Raw genomic sequence first — 17,182 nt, 5'->3', positions numbered from 1 at the left:
TGGTATGCTTGTTGATCTTGAAGGCTGAAACGTAATCAAGATTTAAAACAAGCATATGGAGCCAGAGTGTGCAACACTTGCTTTCTTCAATCAAGTCTGTTGCCAGTGATTATCACCTCATTATAATTTTTGGTGTGCTTTACATCTATATTTTATAAGCAGATGGGTTTACTGTCATAAATCAGTTCAGGGAGGACCCAAATGCAGAGCGGAAGGCAGGTTTGAGGTTAATAAAGCAGATGAAAAACATCCAGAACAGGAAGGTAACAGAAAGTCCAAATGACAGAAGAACCAAATTAAGTGAAAACCAACCAGGATAATACGATGAACTCAGGTTAAAAAATCCAAACAGAACACAAGACACCAGGCAGGAAACAGGGCAGGGAACCACACCAATAACACAGGGATGAGCACAGGAATGAACGCAGACAAACCGACAAGGACCAAAGGGAAATACACAGGTATATATACACAGAAAACTAATCACAAGAACAACACAGTCTTTGGGGATTGGCTTCCAACAAGGGTGTGGTTGCAAACACTAGGTTGGAGCAAACAGGACTAATACAGAACAGGTGTGAAGGGAAGATTCTGGGAACAAGGAAGGACCAACGAGACAGGTGTGACAGAAAACAGGCAGGGAAAACAGGAAGTAAGACCAGGCATGACACATGAGGAGAGAATCTACAAAATAAAACAGGAAACAGATCAAACATGAATGGATAACATGAAACAAGGAACACAAACAGAAAAATATCCAACAAAGTCCACAAGATAACAGAATATGAACAAAAACACAGGGTCATGACATTTACACTGCAGTTGGTTGAAAGCCCTATGCAGCTCTTTCAGGTGCTAAAGGATGCATTGTATTTCTGTAGCCAGGGAGTCACAGGGATTACTGTCCTTGTATTAAAGCATCTTGTCACATACCTGCAGTGTTTCATTGTACTCGTGGTAAAGGTCAGCATCCTCTGCCGCTTCTGCTAACCTCTGTGATAAAAAATACAGCAGGTTAAGGTCACACTCTGCCCACGAAAGAAAACACTAAACCTGCAACAATTTTTCATCTGATTATTGTTTAAACAAGGTCATGACTACAGAAAAGCTCGTGTCAAACTGGTTAGCATTAAGTTTGTGTTTGCTGTAACAGAATGTATCATAATATTACCTTCACAGATTTCATCTTCCTCCCAAGCATCTCCTCCATCTCCTCAGCAAACTTTTTGACAAGCTCCGCTCCGTCCACCTCCTCTATCTTCACCACGCCCTCGACATCCTTGTATTTCTTTAAAACAGACACAGTTGGCTCATTAGCGACAGTTTTTTACAGAGTGTCACGTGAGCTTCTTCAGTCGATAAAACAAAGGACAGCTAGTAAGGATTATGACATGATATGACGCCTGATGCTGTATCTTTGGATTTAGAAGTTAGGTAATGTCTTGTTCACATTCACAATGGAAAATACACATAATGGAGAAGAGATCCTGGTATTACAGTATTCACACGCACACACATAGCATTTACAGTTTGCACTACAGACGGGGGTCAAGCCCTGACTTCATCCCCTCCCCAGACCCCCTCTCTAATCTGCAATATAACAGAGTGATGCTGTAAGAAAAACCATCTACTGCTCTCTGTGCCTCCTGACTGACATCTGTGCACTTTGTGATGTATTTCTCTGGCTGCTGGTGGCTGCTGGGTTTATTCGCTGCACTATTAAATTAAAGCAGCTCCATAAATGTAATTTAGGAGATCCTGTGCCGCTGTTGTTTGTGGACTGAAAGGTTAATTTCTGCCACTGGTAATAAAAGCATCAGTTGTGATGACAGATTTCCAGTAAATGTTTGTTTTTGTGATGTACTCATTTCCTTTTACCTTCAGTAAGGTAATTAGCCTTCCTTAACAATGTGATACTGGTTATTAAAATTCATCAGAAAAGGGGCTTGTTAAAGGGACAGATCATCCAAACTCAATTATACATAATTTTCCCTCTTATCTGTAGTGTTGTTTATCAGTGTAGACAGATGGTGTGAGTTGCTGAGATGTCTGCCTTCTCTTGAATATAATGAAACTAAATGGGACTCAGCTTGTGGTGCTCAAAGTGCCAAAAAGAAATTATGACCCTGGTATTTTAGATAATCCGCAGACCTCGTTGTGAGCAGATTTATGTAGGAATTATTTTCTTTCTACATAAATACACTTACCAACCATATCACTGTGCAGAAGGAAGCTTTCATCTACTGCTAGCTCACATAGCAACATACTAAGCTACTTAACATTACAGCTCAAATGAGGAGGACTCCGTTAATATTTACATCTCATAAAGTCATAACCACGAGCGTCTTGTCCATGAGTAGATGCACGCTTCCTTCTGTGCGGTGATACAGTTTGCGGGTGTAGTCCAGTAGAAAGAAAGTAGTTCCAACATGAAACAGCTCACAACAAGGTCTGTGATTATCTTGAGTGACAAGGTCACCGATTTTTTCTGGCGCTTTAAACACCACAAGCCGAGTGCCATCTACTTCCATTATATTTGAGACAGCTGATATCTCTAATTCTTGACAACGCACACCAAAACAATCGAAACTGATAAACAGCACTACAAGTAAGAGGAGCTAGAATTACCACCTTGTGGTTTTACGCCTCTGCAAACCAGTCAAGTTGCCGTTACAGTTTGCATCCATGTGCATTCATGACAGTTGAGAATGCTTCCAGTATGGATGTCACTGCGAACAAGCTACATGTACTAAATCGTGGATGCTTCACACATCTTTAACCTGGCAGCATAGAAGGTCTATACAATCAGCACAGATTCAAGATGGACACTCAAGATTAGTGTTATGAATACAGTGCTGAACCAAATCTCCCTTTCTGTTTCTGAGTCAATGTCATCACTTCATCATTTTAGCCCTTTAGAAATGTTATTAATAATTGTAAATTCTTGAGTTTTAACCAAAAACCTGTTTTGTGTGGTCACAGTGACCTTTAAACTTTGACCATCAAATTCTTATCAGTTCATCCTTGAGCCTCCATTTCTGCCAAATTTGAGGAAATTCCCCCAAGGCTTTCTTGAAATATGGTTTATAAATTACAAGAATGAGATGGACACAAGGTCACAGCAACCTTGATCTTTGAACACCAAATTCTAATGAGTTCATCATTGAGTCCAAGCGGACGTTTGTGCCAAATTTAAAGAAATTCCCTCAAGGCCTTCTTGAAATATCACGTTTACAAGAATGAGATGGATGCAAGGTCACAGTAACCTTGATCTTTGACCATCAAATTCTAATGAGTTCATCACTGAGTCCAAGTGGATGTTTGTGCCAAATTTAAAGAAATTCCCTCAAGGCCTTCTTGATATATTGTATTTACAAGAATGAGATGGACACAAGTTCACAGTAACCTTGATCGTTGACCACCAAATTCTAATGAGTTCATCACTGAGTCCAAGTGGATGTTTGTGCCAAATTTAAAGAAAATCCCTCATGGTTTTCTTGAGATATCAGGTCCACAAGATTGGGATGGATGGATGGACAACCCGAAAGCATAATGTCTGCATCCACGACTATCACCTGTGCGGAGGCTTATAAATAAGCATTTTTGATTTGGGGATGGAAATACCCAGTTCCCACACTCCCTAACATGTGGGGAAAGGCCCTTTAGCAAGTCAGTTACAAGTTGTGGCAGCCTATTGAATAAATTCTGACAACTTAGAAGACTGGGGGAAAAGAATTACACACCCAATTTGTCATTCAAATTAAGACTCTATTTCGACTTTCACAGATGATTCTTGTCAATTTCCATTACGAGGGAGAAACGGCCAGGCTGAATTAGTCAGATTAGTCAGACAAACAGATATGAATGAATGAAAGGATGATAAAGAGCTCTATTAACTATAAAAAAAAACTTTCCAACAAAAGTAAAGCTTCAGCAATTTCTGCATTATCTTCAAACATAAACTCACACACTCAATATCCATTTTAGTTTACTCAGGCAAGAAGACAAAGTCACTAAATGTTCCACAGATAGCAAGAAAGCCATCGATTAGACAGAGGTGGGTGATTAATGGCTTCTTGTTGCCAAGATTTAACTAATGCACCGGGCGCTTTTTACACATCACTGACTAAATTAAAGGAGAAGGTGAGCAACTTGGAGACGTACACCCACATTATATATAAATACTGCTGTTAATGATACAACAGCAACTGGTATTTGTGCTACAGTACTACGATGTCAGCTCATACTACAATACCATTGCTGTTATTGCTGTTTCCGTGGTGTGCATGGTTCTTATTCTGGAAAACTGTTTCTACCAACGAAGCATCGAGGTTATCTGAGGTTAATCCATCTAAAATACAGGCACAAACAACAAATGACTACTGCTGTGTTTGTTTTGGAAGAAATCTGTGGAGGTTTGTTATTTGTGCACTTAGATTTGTGGATGTTTTGTGGTATACAACAGAAGAAATGTGTGGTGAAACAAAAATAAAGATACATGCATGCTGTAGAGGGAGTTGGTCAGTAGTTGCATGTCTCTGTAAACACAGTTTGTGTGTGTTTGTGTGTGTGGCAGATGGTGAACGGGCCTGCTAGGGATTCTACGGGGTGGCATGCAGAGGAAGACCGCACACCCTAATTACTAAAAGACACACACACAAGCATAACCTCAGCTTGAGTCTCTCTGGTAATGAACAGTTGAATTTAACTCAGCTCAATGGGCTTCAGCGCATCAGCACGTCATTGTACTGTACGTGTTGGTAAAGCTCAGAAATGGTTTTAACGGTCAACGCCTAAAATGTGTGAATATGTGTGTGAGTGCATTGTGTGAGTGTGCTTTGGAAATAAGTGTGTCATCACATTGGTCTTTGGGCCATGTGCAGATGTTGTACAGCAAATGTGTGCCAGTCAGTCGTGCTCCTATTGGCTGAAGGAGCCGAGAAGAGGGGGAGGAGATACCGACCCCGCCCGTCTCAGTCTGATGTGATGATGTCATGTGTTGTACAGCCAACTGTCTCAGTTACCAAGAAATGAATTAATGTCTCTGCATTTAAGTTTGTGTTTCAGATTTCACTCAACAAATTATTCATCTAGGCAGCGGAAATGATGAGAAAATTACTGCTTGATATGTCAGCAAGAATTTTTTGCAGGTGATTTTTATCCATATATTAGCAGCATATCATTATTGTTATCACTATCATAATTATTGTTATTTCTATTTTAATTATATAATATTATTATTGTTATTTTTTTTAATGTATTTTCATTGTTAGAATAATTGTTTTTCCAATATATTTAATTCTATTTATGTACTTATTTAATTTAATTTAATTTAAATTGATTTTATTTTATTTTATTTTATTTCATTTTATTTAGTTACTTATTAAGTGGATTCTTCCCATAGATTGTATGAATAGGTAGGCTCTCCCTATGTCTGTTGACATTATGTTTCTTTTATATAGAAAAGAAGCATATCAATACCATGTTTTCTTATCTTTGAAAAGAAAAAAGATGCTTCACAATAAACACATTTGAAACAATGGAAAATCACTCTGATCAACAATCATTGTGAGATCCAACTGTATTGTGTTAGTTTAGATAGCTGGTGATATTCTGAGACTGGAATGTTGACCTCCTCTACACCTTCTCTGGTGTGGCCATATACTGTATGTTAGGGATAATCAGTCAGAGGGATTAAATCTCCTCCACAGCCACCACATGCCCCTAAACATCACTGATTTGAAATCTGATCTGAAATGGGAAATTACTGAAACACAGTGTATAGTAGTGCAACTTAATTCACCTCAACTAAGATGCCTCAGAAAAATTTAAAGTTTGTGTGCAGTGGCGTAAGGAAGTTACAACGGGCCCCGATGCACACTAGACAACATCAACATACATATTACACAGCAATCATTATTGCTTATCTCACAAAAAAATATCAGTGAAATACAAAATGAATCATTTGAATAAATAGTTTTTATAGTATATCTATGGATTTTATAGCTTATATAGAAAAAGTGTATAATTTTGTTTAAGGTAGCTTCTGACTATTTGAAAAACAAAAAAGGAAACCATGTTGAAGATGGGTTTGCCCTTTGAGGACAGATGTAGCAAATGGCACAGTTTTTAAACTAATATTTTTATTTTTTTTATCATTCCTCTTTGAACGCAGAATCACTGCGAGGACCTGCTCTCTCTACGATCCCCTCCAACCCAGGGGTCCCAGTCCTGCCTGCACTGTCTATATTTACACCTCTGTTTGAGTACATATTTATGTGTGTCTGCAGCTGTTCATGTGAATTCATATGAAACTGCATCAACTCTGCCTCAAGTTTTAGCACTGAATCATACATTTGATGATCATTACATTCTTGTGACTAAAAGTGAATAAATATGTGTGTGTATTTGTGTGTGATTTCTTACCTTCTGTAGCAGTTTAGCTCCAGAGTATCTGGCAGACAGGGCAGCTATCTCTTTGCCAAATGACACAGCCCACTTCTGCACCCTGTACATGGAGAAAACATAGTCAGTGACATATAATCAAAGCTGTTCAAATCATGTTTATTAAAACAATGCAATAATAAAAAGACAAGGCAGGTTTATTTGTAAAGCACACTAACACATGCAGCCCTTGAATGGACGGAAAGCAGCCATACAGTCTAGGGATTTTGTACATCATGGCAACCCACAAGATTATTGTTGCTTAGCAGTGATAGTGATAGTAAAGCGTTACTACATGATTTGTAAATCATTACAAAACCATTACTTCAACCCTTTGTAAAAGCTGCTTATTAGAAGGTGGTATCAATCAAATTACTGTCATGTTGGCAAATAAACATGTTCATTACAGACTGGTAGAGCTTTGTTGCCTTTCCATATGACACAAGTTACTGTCTAATTCAAAAGATTGTTAAAATGCATTGCAGGAAACTGAATATATGCACTCTGAGGTAAAATTCCCAATCGACTCCATTAACAATAATTCACTTTGTTTTGGATCTAAATCAACTGTGGAACCGAAATCATTATTTGACTGCCTGAAGCAGGAAAGTAAAGCACGTGACTTCCCTCAAGAGGAACGCAGCGCTTTGAGAAATGCCCAAAAACTTATTTGAGAGGGAAGATAAGGCCTGTTTCTAAATCCCCCTGTCCAAATGATTTCACTTGTATCTTGCCTGAAAACATAAGGCCTAATAAGACCATCTGTATTGAAGGTGACCATGACAGTACGCAGCCAATCATGTTAAGAGGTTACCCTGCATTCACCAATAACAGATTAAAACAGATTACTGTTAAGGTGACAGTAAAAGCTGACAGTCCGCCAGGTCAAGGGGACACACTGTGCTCAAAAACATGCAGTAACTCGACAAATCCTTCATGTGAAAGCAGCCAAGGAAAGGTAATAGAGGTTAGAGAGTAGACAGGATGTGACAGATGGCTCAACCTATGGGGAGTCAGCCAGCTCGCTGCTAGTTAGCAGGCAGGGTTGTCACATCAAGCCTGCCTGCCTGCCTCGACACTGAAAAACTGGCTGATAATTTCTTGACTTGTTGATATGTTTATTCTGAAATATGAGTGTGGGTTCATTCTAAAATGTGAGGACTGAGAACATAGAGGTGCTAGGTAGGAGTGTTGTGCTGTAAATATTATCTGTGTTTTGATCAGGGATATCAGAGGCTCTCTGGACTGCTGCCTTGAAATGAGTCAGTTAACTGTCACTATTTTGAGGTAGTATCAAGAAAATGTTCTGACAGATAAATAAGGAATTTAGTTTATTCGATGGATATGTACCTTGTTGAAACATTTGTTTTGCACTTCCTGTGGTGCCTCAAAGACTGTGTGCTGCTCAAAAGCAATGTTGCTGTGGGCTACTGCTGTACAGGGCAAGCAACGTCAGATCAAGATAGAGTTACAGCCAAACTTGGGTGAAATATGGACCAAATACAACACAGTATGTAGCTGTCTATGGTGCCTGAAAAGGGCAAAAAGCAGGACCTGCTTACAAAGCCCTTCTCTTCAGTTATTGCTTAAAGGCACCTTTCACCCCAAAATCAAAAATACATATTTTCCTCTTACCTGTAGTATTGTTTATCAATCTAGATTGTTATGGTGTGAGCGCTCAAGTGTTTGAGATGTCAGCCATAGAGATGTCTGTCTTCTCTTGAGTATAATGGAACAAGATGGCACTCAGGTTGTGGTGCTCAAGGGCCAAAAAACAGCAATGTCTCCCTCCGGAAATCATGACTTGATTACTTGATCCACAAACTTGTTGTGAGCAGGTTCATGTAGGAACTATTGTCTTTCTACCAAACTGCACTTGCCAACTGTATAACCACACAGAGGGAAGTGTGCATCCACTCATGGACGAGGGGGTCGTGCTTGTGACGTGACGTGATGATGACATGCCTTCAAACAACACAGAATTCATTTGGTTTTGCACTGTACCACAAACCAGTCTCCTAGAGGCAAGTCCTATGTTTGTTCCATCCACCTCCCCAAAACTGCATCTTTACACAGATTGCTTCCATCTTTACTCCTGTGCATTGGTCATGTGATGGCAGCCTTCCTGATTTCATGGAATATACATGAATTGTGGTGCATTATGTTTTGTAAGTATATATGCATACAGTGCATGAGAACAGCCTGTGAGGTAGCAGTACATGCATGCCTCCCTCTACGTGGTGATACGGTTGGCGGGTGTAGTTTGGTAGAAAGAAAATCGTTCCTATATGAAAATGCTCACAACAAGGTCTGTGGATTATATTGAGTAACTGGGTCATGATTTCTGGAAAGAGGCATTGCTGTTGCTTTCTGGTGCTTTGAATACCACAAGCCAAGTGCCATCTAGTTCCATGATATTTAAGAGAAGGCAGACATCTTTACAGCTGATATCTCCAACACTCGGCAACTCACACCAAAACAATCTAGACTGATAAACAGCACTACAGGTAAGTGTTTCGTTCTACTGAACTACACTTAACTGTATCATCGCTCAGAAGAAAGCATGCATCTACGTCTAGCTCATCTTGCATTACTATGCTAGCTAATGGCTAACAGCTCAAACAAGGAGGATGCCATTAAAATTTTACATCTCGCTCAGTCATGAGCAGGAGCCTCTCGTCCATGAGTAGATGCACACTTCCTCCTATGCGTTGATGCCAGGAGTGTAATGCTATTTATGTAAAGGAGCTATATGTAAGAAATCTAAAGCAATTAGTCGTAAAATCCTCCTAATATGTCACAGAGACTAAGGAATAATGTTCATATAACATACTGATCTCACCGACAACAATAGTACAGCCAGAATATTCCAATTTAAAAAACATTTTTACAGTCCGCAAATCATGTTTATGTTTTGAATTTGTGTTTTGGCCTGTTGCGCCACCCACCGCTGTCTACCAGTCACACAGTCAGTAGATTCTCAGCATCAGTTAAAGTTACGACTGAGCTACAGCAGCATGGCAAGCAGCATTAGCAGTGTCCTGGTACATAGCGTTAACAGCCGACTCCTCCTCAGCTGTATCCTGGCAGCAGCGTTAGCAGCAGAGAAACCGGACTTGCTCAAACGGTCCGCTGGAAAACTGAAGATCAAGGACGCAGCAACGCGGCCCTGCCACGGCAGCCGCCCGTGGGCAAACAAATCAGTCTCCAGCATGACGCTGTCCAGCAACCTCAAATCTGTAGGGGCGAACATGACTCGCGGCAGTATTTTGAATTTGAGTGCAGTAACCGTTTTGGCCACATTCTCACATACAGCGCCTTTAAGTACTGCAGCGCACATATGACCCATGTGCATGCGTTCATGTGAACTGTTAAGATGTGGCTCGTTTCGAAAATTATGTAACTGTTCCTACAGTGGAACGTTTATATATATTAGTCACCTATAACTATAAAACAAAATGAAGTTTTGCTGCCTGTTTGTCTTTTGTTAACAGTTTGCTAATCTGAGAAAAAATGATTTAATTCAATGTGCCATTCAAAGGCTGCCGCCAGCAGCTCCCAGTAACTTTTAAGGTGGAGGTTGAATGTTAATATGACAACTCTGACCAGTTAATTTGTTTTAATTAGCTGTCTTGCATGACATACACTTTAGTGATGAGACCGAGTGTCACCTAGTTCCAGAAGGCAGAAATCTCTACAGGCAATATCTCCAACACTCTGCAACTCACATCAAAAAAATCTAGCACTTACAGGTAAGAGGGAAAATATGTATTTTTGATATGGGGGTGAGCTGTCCCTTTAAATGTGTCATTGCAGTAGATGTCTTGTGTCAGTTATCTGTTTTCTTCCTGGCAGAAGAGCAATGTTCCCTCAGAGGCTAGAGATTTGACCTTCCTGGCCTTAACTGCTCAGGTCATGGCCCGCTAACTTCCAGAGCCAGAGGGGCCCTGCTGCCAAATCTTCCCCAGGCAGAGTGAAGCACTTTGGGCTCAGTGACCTGTGTTGGCCTGCTGAACTCTGCTTGCCCTGGAGCTTTAATCTCTCTCGTCACACCAGCCTGCAGAGTGACAGCACAAAGTCTCTGAGATGCTGAGGTACAAGATTCACCCATGAACAAAATATATACCAAAAATGCACAATCAACCATTGCTTCTATGGTTCTGATTGATAAATCTGATGAAATAAAATTGGACTGACAAACCTATCACAGTGTATGCCCACTGACACAGACACGCAAATACAAATTTTTTACAGCATCAAGTCAGTGCAAAAAATAAAATGTTGTGTATTTGTCTGTGTTTCTCTGTCCCTTTCAACTCCCTCCACCTTCACACACACACACACACACACACACACACACACACACACACACACACAGAGTTAATAGGCTATTGTGGACTGACAGCACTATATCGATTTGTTAGTGTTTTTAGTCAGCAGGAGGTTTGAAAACTGTTCAGGGAAAAAGAGCTTTGCCTGGCTTCTGGAGAACAAACAAACACAGCATTTCATTCCAAAAAGAAAAAGTGAGAGAGAAACTGAGCACCTATCTCACAAAGTGAACACTGGTGTGGAAATAAAACACATAAGCTATCTTTGTATTCAGAAAATGTTGAGTGAATAATTTCTGAATAGCAGTGATTTTTTGACTCTTTTTCACAGTGTTTCCACTTATCTCAGGTAGAACATGAACATTTTAAAATATATGGTTTTAGCAGCTGATATTACAGTTCATATAAAGGACATAGAAGGGAGGTTTTAATCCAAATCAACAGGACTGGAATGATGGAAAAACTGTGGATGAATTGCCGAGAAAGTTTTCTGTTGCTGTCATTGTTTGTTGTTTCAAATCTTTTGCTAATAAAGATCTATGTGGGAAAAAAAAGAAAGTAGTACAATTTTATATATTGTCTTATTACGGAAGCTTTGACTGTACATTGGATCAATTGACATATAACCATGGCAAAGTCTGTAACCATGCTGTGAGGGGTTCCTTAAAGGTTTATTATGCAGGTGTAATTTGCAGAGAAACTTCCCTCTGCCTGTATTTTCTTATTTTACTCTTATTTTGTCGTGCCTTGGATGTTCCTGGGCACAGTGCACAGGTGAGGTCGGGACTTTCTAAAAAGGTAGCGACCAGGTGCCAGATTGTCAGCAACATGTATCAAAGAGGAAGCTACAAAAATTGAGTACACAGCAGCGGAAAAAACAAAGCAAATATAGCAAGGCAAAACACAAAGTGGACAAAGTTCATTCCGAAACAAGAGTGAATCTTGGGTTTGCTATTACGTTTGCTGGCGAGCATGGACGGACAGCATGGGGACGAAGAGTGATGCTGAGTTGGACAGGTAGGTGCCAGCAGTTAGCTTAGTTAGCTTGCTGAAACACAGGCTTTTCCATTACAACATGTGTAATGTTCGTACAATAGTAACTTGCTGTGTTTGTACAAAGCACACAAGCTGAGCTAAATGCTAACGTTGGAATGCTAACATGCTCATAATGACAATATCAGCATCCCGATGTTTAACAAGTATAGGTGTGATACTGTCGTCTAAAAGTCTCAATTTACAGTGGCAAAGTGCACATTAGTCTTGAATAGAAAAATACATAATAAAAAGTAAACAAAATCTATTCTTTTACATTATTGTTTTGCTATTAATATCTTTGCAAATCTATGTACAGCCAAATTTATACGTCATCTTCAGCATGTGGCTGTAGTCGTAGAGTGGCTGTAGGATAGTTTGGCATTTAGCTACACCTCCGCCCCACAGGTGCCCATATGGCCCATATGTATGTGTGTGGAGTCATCTGCCAGAATAGGAAGAACACTATTGACTCATTCATCTCACGTGTGGCTTCAAAAAGCACAACGTGCATGTAGAGTTGCCAGGGTCTCCACGGGCAAATAACCTGGTACAAGTGTTGATGTAATGTCTTAATAAAGCACCAAGTTTGTGGTCATCTGACTTGTATTTTCCGGTTAATGGCAGCACACTGTGTCTCGTTGAGGGTGCAGTCAGAGTACACAAGTGCATACAATAAGAGCATCCAATCAGATGGTTGATAAAAACGTCTTTAAAAAGGTTGGACAAGTCAAGTCAGTCAAGTCAGGATCCTTGGAGAGATCTACAAGATTAAATATTTGTATGAATTAACAAAGTTTTATGGAGTGAAAAAGCAAAAAAGCAAATTGAATTTCCATGTGTGTGCTCTGTTTTTATAGCTTTTACACTGACAACAGAACTTGATCTGCCTCAGACAGCACCTCCACATGGTTCAGTCCCTCGAGTCAGAGTTTTCCACTGCAACTGTACTCACGTTTCTGGTGAGAGCTTCATCTGGCCATCGACCATCAGGCACAGCGAGCTGGAGAGGATAATCCACAGCAGCATCATCAGCTTCCCCCTGTGTGGCCCACTTCTCTCCGATTTACTGGCATTCCCAGCGTTTTCCCAGCTCCAGTGGTTCATCCCTGCAGCTGCCGCGATCTGCATCAGCCCAGGAATTGTAGCGCCCTGGCTCCGAGAGACAAGGATGAAATCAGGACAGCATAAAGTGAGATTAGAAGTGCTCAGGTCAAAGTGCAAGGACAAAAAGAGGTACAATGTTTGGTCCTGGGTCGGTAATATATAGTGGGTTCTTTGAGATTTTAGGTCAAACTGTTTTGACATTTAATATCAGAAGAAATACCCGAAATGCCATTATTTTAGCCTGAGATTTCATAACGATTCCCTAAAGTGACCTAAAACATGCTATATTTATATTTTGAAATGGATTTTAGATCCACTAGTTTGGGTCAAATCAAGGAAATGGTGCATTTAGGTAACCTTGAAACTGTACATGCTATGTCTGTGTATATTTTTTCATGGCACAATAGTGTCAAAGTTCAAGGAGGACCATGATACTGTCACAAGAACTGCCTGCATTCCCACCACATTTGCCCAGATGACCCTCCAACAAGCACCTGTTGGTCTTTTAAGGGTCATGGGGGAATCTTGAAACAGTGAGATAGGCATGATAATGGTGCACATAAGGAACATGAGATCTGCACCTGCAATGTTACAAGATGACGTTAAGATAATCAAATTCATGCCCACCATTCCCTGCAAACCAACAGAAAGCAAAACAAGGAGTGAGGGGGTCATAAGACTATAAAGGTACCTGAGCTGTCATTTCAGTGACTGAAGGACTTTAAAACAAATTAGAAAAATTAGATAGTAGTTTTGAGGATTTTTTTTATCGCATACAGTAGCAGTAACTGCAGTGTCTGATGATTGTAAATACCTAAAAAAGAAATCCCACAGTTCCAAAATGCTGTTGTTGTTTTCAGTTTTCATGTCTTAGGTATAATACAACATGATATTGTGTCATAAAAGATGTTTTTTCTCCATTGTGCATGTGCAATATTCACTTTATATCAATCCACTGGCATCACTCCACATCTGTCAAACTGCATTACTGAGTTTTACTGCTGCTGATGTTTGCACACTCATGCTTTTATACATATTTTGATACTTAATATTGCTTATATTTTGTACTTATGCTGGTTAGATTTTAACTGGAATATCTAGTATTGCTTACATATGTGTCTTATTCTATATGTAAATATGTATAAGGGTTTTCTTTTCAATAGTATGCTCGGTTTGAGGATGACAACTTTGCAATTTCATTATGCCTGCATAATAAAAATAAAGTTCTTGAATCTTAAAACTTAAACGAGTGATCTAAAGCCTAGTATGTGCTCTCTCTGCTCTCTGAAACATTAATTAATTTAATTTATCAGTCATTAATTAACGTCAGATATGCATTTTTACATTCTAAATAGATCTGTGGTTAAGACATTTGTTATGTGACTGTATTAAATATGAACAGTATGCTCAGGGTAAAAAAAATACTATGAGAGTGGTGAAAGTGAAGCACAGCAGTGAAGCTGTGAGGTGTAAAACCAAACTTGGGCTTAAAGAGGCTAAAAAGGTCATTAGAGGTGAGCAGAGCTGCAGAGGTGGGTGATGATTCTCTGTGGGTTTGTCAACTTGATTTGGGTATCATTTTTCTACCACAAGGACACTGACTAATTTTGAAATTACAGGGAAATTTTAACAAACTTAGGACCCAATCCACAACTTAAGAGGCAAAAAGAATAACACTTTCTGTCAACTTGCCTGGTAAAGTAATCGTTACAAAACTGTAAAGATCCTATCCGATCCACTGTCCTCTCAAAGACATTCATGCATAGTTCAAATCTTGAGACTTTCCAGAGACTTGAAGAGAGGCAGATGTTGCAACTGAGCAGTCTAAAATACACAAGAATCCATAGTGACATGCGGAGAAGCCATCACGGTCCAAGGCCCACTCAGGAAAAGAAAAGGATCCAGAAAACAACAGAGGAAGCATGTCAAAGATTTAAGACTCAATTTGGCTTCTAAGAATGATCCTGACAGTCCTTGAGTGGAAAGACTTGAGAGCTTCTTGTCCTGTGAGCCAAAAGATTGAAACAATCCCGTGGACTGTCCAGAAACGCAGCATGCTAATTTCAAAGAAGCTGGGTTGCAGGAAGATTAAAATACTTCCCCAAATCACTACGGTCCTGAAGATTACTCACTATGCCATGTGGTCAGAGCTTTTAAACCATTCCCTTTGAGACATGCGGCTCTGGAAAGAAAGTTCAAATATGGAGGAGAACAAATAAAAAGAGTCTAACTGATGATTTGATGTCAGCTCAGCTGGTTACCCCGGCACACAATAGAGTCTAGACAGCTCTTGTCTCCGGTGTCAAAGGTCACTTCTGCACACCAGGAGTCACAACGGAGTCTCGCCATCTTCCTACACCTCACTCTCTACACCCCTTAATCCTGTTTCTACTGCTCCCATCATCCGCTTCTCTCCTCCATGCTCCCTCACTTGGATCTACAGGGTGCCGGGAACAAACAGGAGAGGGATGTAAGAGTTGGGGTGGTCCTGGTAAACTTCTGTCTTCAGTTCAGTCCTTCTTATCAGGCGGCGAGGTTTCCCCAAGCAGGACACATGCTCCCAAAAAGCAGGGGTTTTTTTGCCATCCTTTCCTGAATGATTCCTTCCTGCTGACCTCACATCTCAGTGGATCCAAACCGAAAGCATGCAGCACTGGGACACGTACACGCTACGAGTAAGATGGATTGAGTGATGGATGGATGGATGGATGGAGGGAGGGACAGTGGGACTTCCTCTCTCTCCAGCGTATCCCTTCCTGCTCTCCGGGACCAGTTTATACCATAATCCAGGCAGGATTAAACCCCTCCTCCCTCCATCCCTCCTTTTCTCTCTCCATCCCTCCCACTCTCCCTCTCTCTCTCTCTCTCTCTCTCTCTCTCTCACACACACACACACACACACACATTAACACAATCTCCCTCTCTTGTCCTTATCTTTTCTCTAACACTCTTTGACCTACTGTCTTTCTAGTCCTGCTTTTCTTTCTAGTTGTGTTTCTCTCCCCGTTTCCCCCCTCATCAGTCTTTCTCTCACCTGCTATTACTCCATTCGTCTCTCTCTTTGTCTCACCTCTGTACTTTTTTGTTTAATCTTTCTCTGTGTGTCTGTTTTTAGAATGAACTGAAGTCATCTGTCGGGGGGGGGGGGGGGGGGATAAGAAGAGGAAAATGGGAGCAAATGGAGACAGACAGTTGTCAGGAAGAATAGAGGACAAGAAATATAGAGTCCTGGTGGGATGGTTGCAGTTGTATCAGAAGGGAGTTGCGATTTGTGGAGGAAAATGCACTTGACTAACACAAGATTATAATATTAACACACTGAGACACCTAGTGGACTCTCTTCGCCTCACATGCATGTCTCACATGTACACTCACACACACACACACACACACACTGCTGCAACATCAGCCCATCAATGTGCCCCATATTGAAAATCCAACAGTCTATAAGTTACTGTCAGTTTAAAAACCTGCTCTCACTTTTCGTTCTTTATCAGTGTAGTTAGGAAAGGGTATAAGCCTTTGAAAACACCTCCAATACTGCCTTAAATGCTGGATCCAGGACTGGCTAGTACAGAAGTTTTGGCACGGATTGGATACCATGTAATTTCCTGATTAACTTCAAAGTAGTTTCACACCCAGATAAAACTGCAGTTATTCCAGAAACCAATTTTTCGCCGCCCTAAAGCAGATTCCTTTACAGCAAGGAGCACTGGGCATCGTCTTGCAACTACAGTTTTATCGCGGTAAAGATTAATTGATTTCTGGCAAAAAGTATAAGGTCAGCCGCTGCCAAAATGCCCAACTAGATGTTAAAATAGCAAACATTTCACATCCATATAGGGTGAGCAGTATACAGCTGTTATTATTGTCTTTTTTTATGCAATGGTATTGGATTGGTATTTGGTACTGGCCAACAGACAAGTTAAGGTATCGGAATTGGTACCAAGAAGAAAAGAATCTCAAGACAAAATCAGCCATTTCCAAAACTAGTGGGGACATTTCCCCGACGTCCCCAGGGTAAATGACACCGATATATTCAACTAATAAAATATTACAAACAGAACTCACATTACACATATAGATTAAATCTTTAAAAAAAAACTTTTAGTGAGTTTAAAAGAGAAAGTTCGGTGAGCAAAATGTTTTTTTCTGCCCCACTTCTGGCAAAGATCTAAGAATACAACACCCAAAAACATTTCATTTGATGTGTAGTGAACAGTCACCATCGTTAAGTGTTGTACAGGAACGCGCTCATCAAATCTGCT

At 40.3% G+C, this 17,182-nt stretch overlaps 1 protein-coding gene across 2 annotated transcripts in view; it reads right to left on the bottom strand.

Moving 5' to 3' along the window:
• cacna2d4a (calcium channel, voltage-dependent, alpha 2/delta subunit 4a) overlaps nt 1-15,295 on the bottom strand; it is a 151,747-nt gene extending 136,452 nt beyond the window's left edge. For both annotated transcript variants that reach the window (XM_033614501.2, XM_033614502.2), the window contains exons 1-5: nt 14,607-15,295; nt 12,763-12,959; nt 6,427-6,508; nt 1,172-1,288; nt 934-993 (exon numbers count right to left, since the gene is read on the bottom strand). In XM_033614501.2, the coding sequence (XP_033470392.2) occupies nt 934-993; nt 1,172-1,288; nt 6,427-6,508; nt 12,763-12,938 (435 nt within the window). In that variant the 5' untranslated portion in view covers nt 12,939-12,959; nt 14,607-15,295. The remainder of the gene's footprint in view (nt 1-933; nt 994-1,171; nt 1,289-6,426; nt 6,509-12,762; nt 12,960-14,606) is intronic.
• Nucleotides 15,296-17,182: the final 1,887 nt, after the last annotated feature.

Source organism: Epinephelus lanceolatus, chromosome 23, assembly GCF_041903045.1.
Source record: "Epinephelus lanceolatus isolate andai-2023 chromosome 23, ASM4190304v1, whole genome shotgun sequence".
NCBI lineage: Eukaryota > Metazoa > Chordata > Actinopteri > Perciformes > Serranidae > Epinephelus > Epinephelus lanceolatus.
Note: the sequence above shows the minus strand (reverse complement) of the source record. Positions and strands in the feature narration are given on the sequence as shown.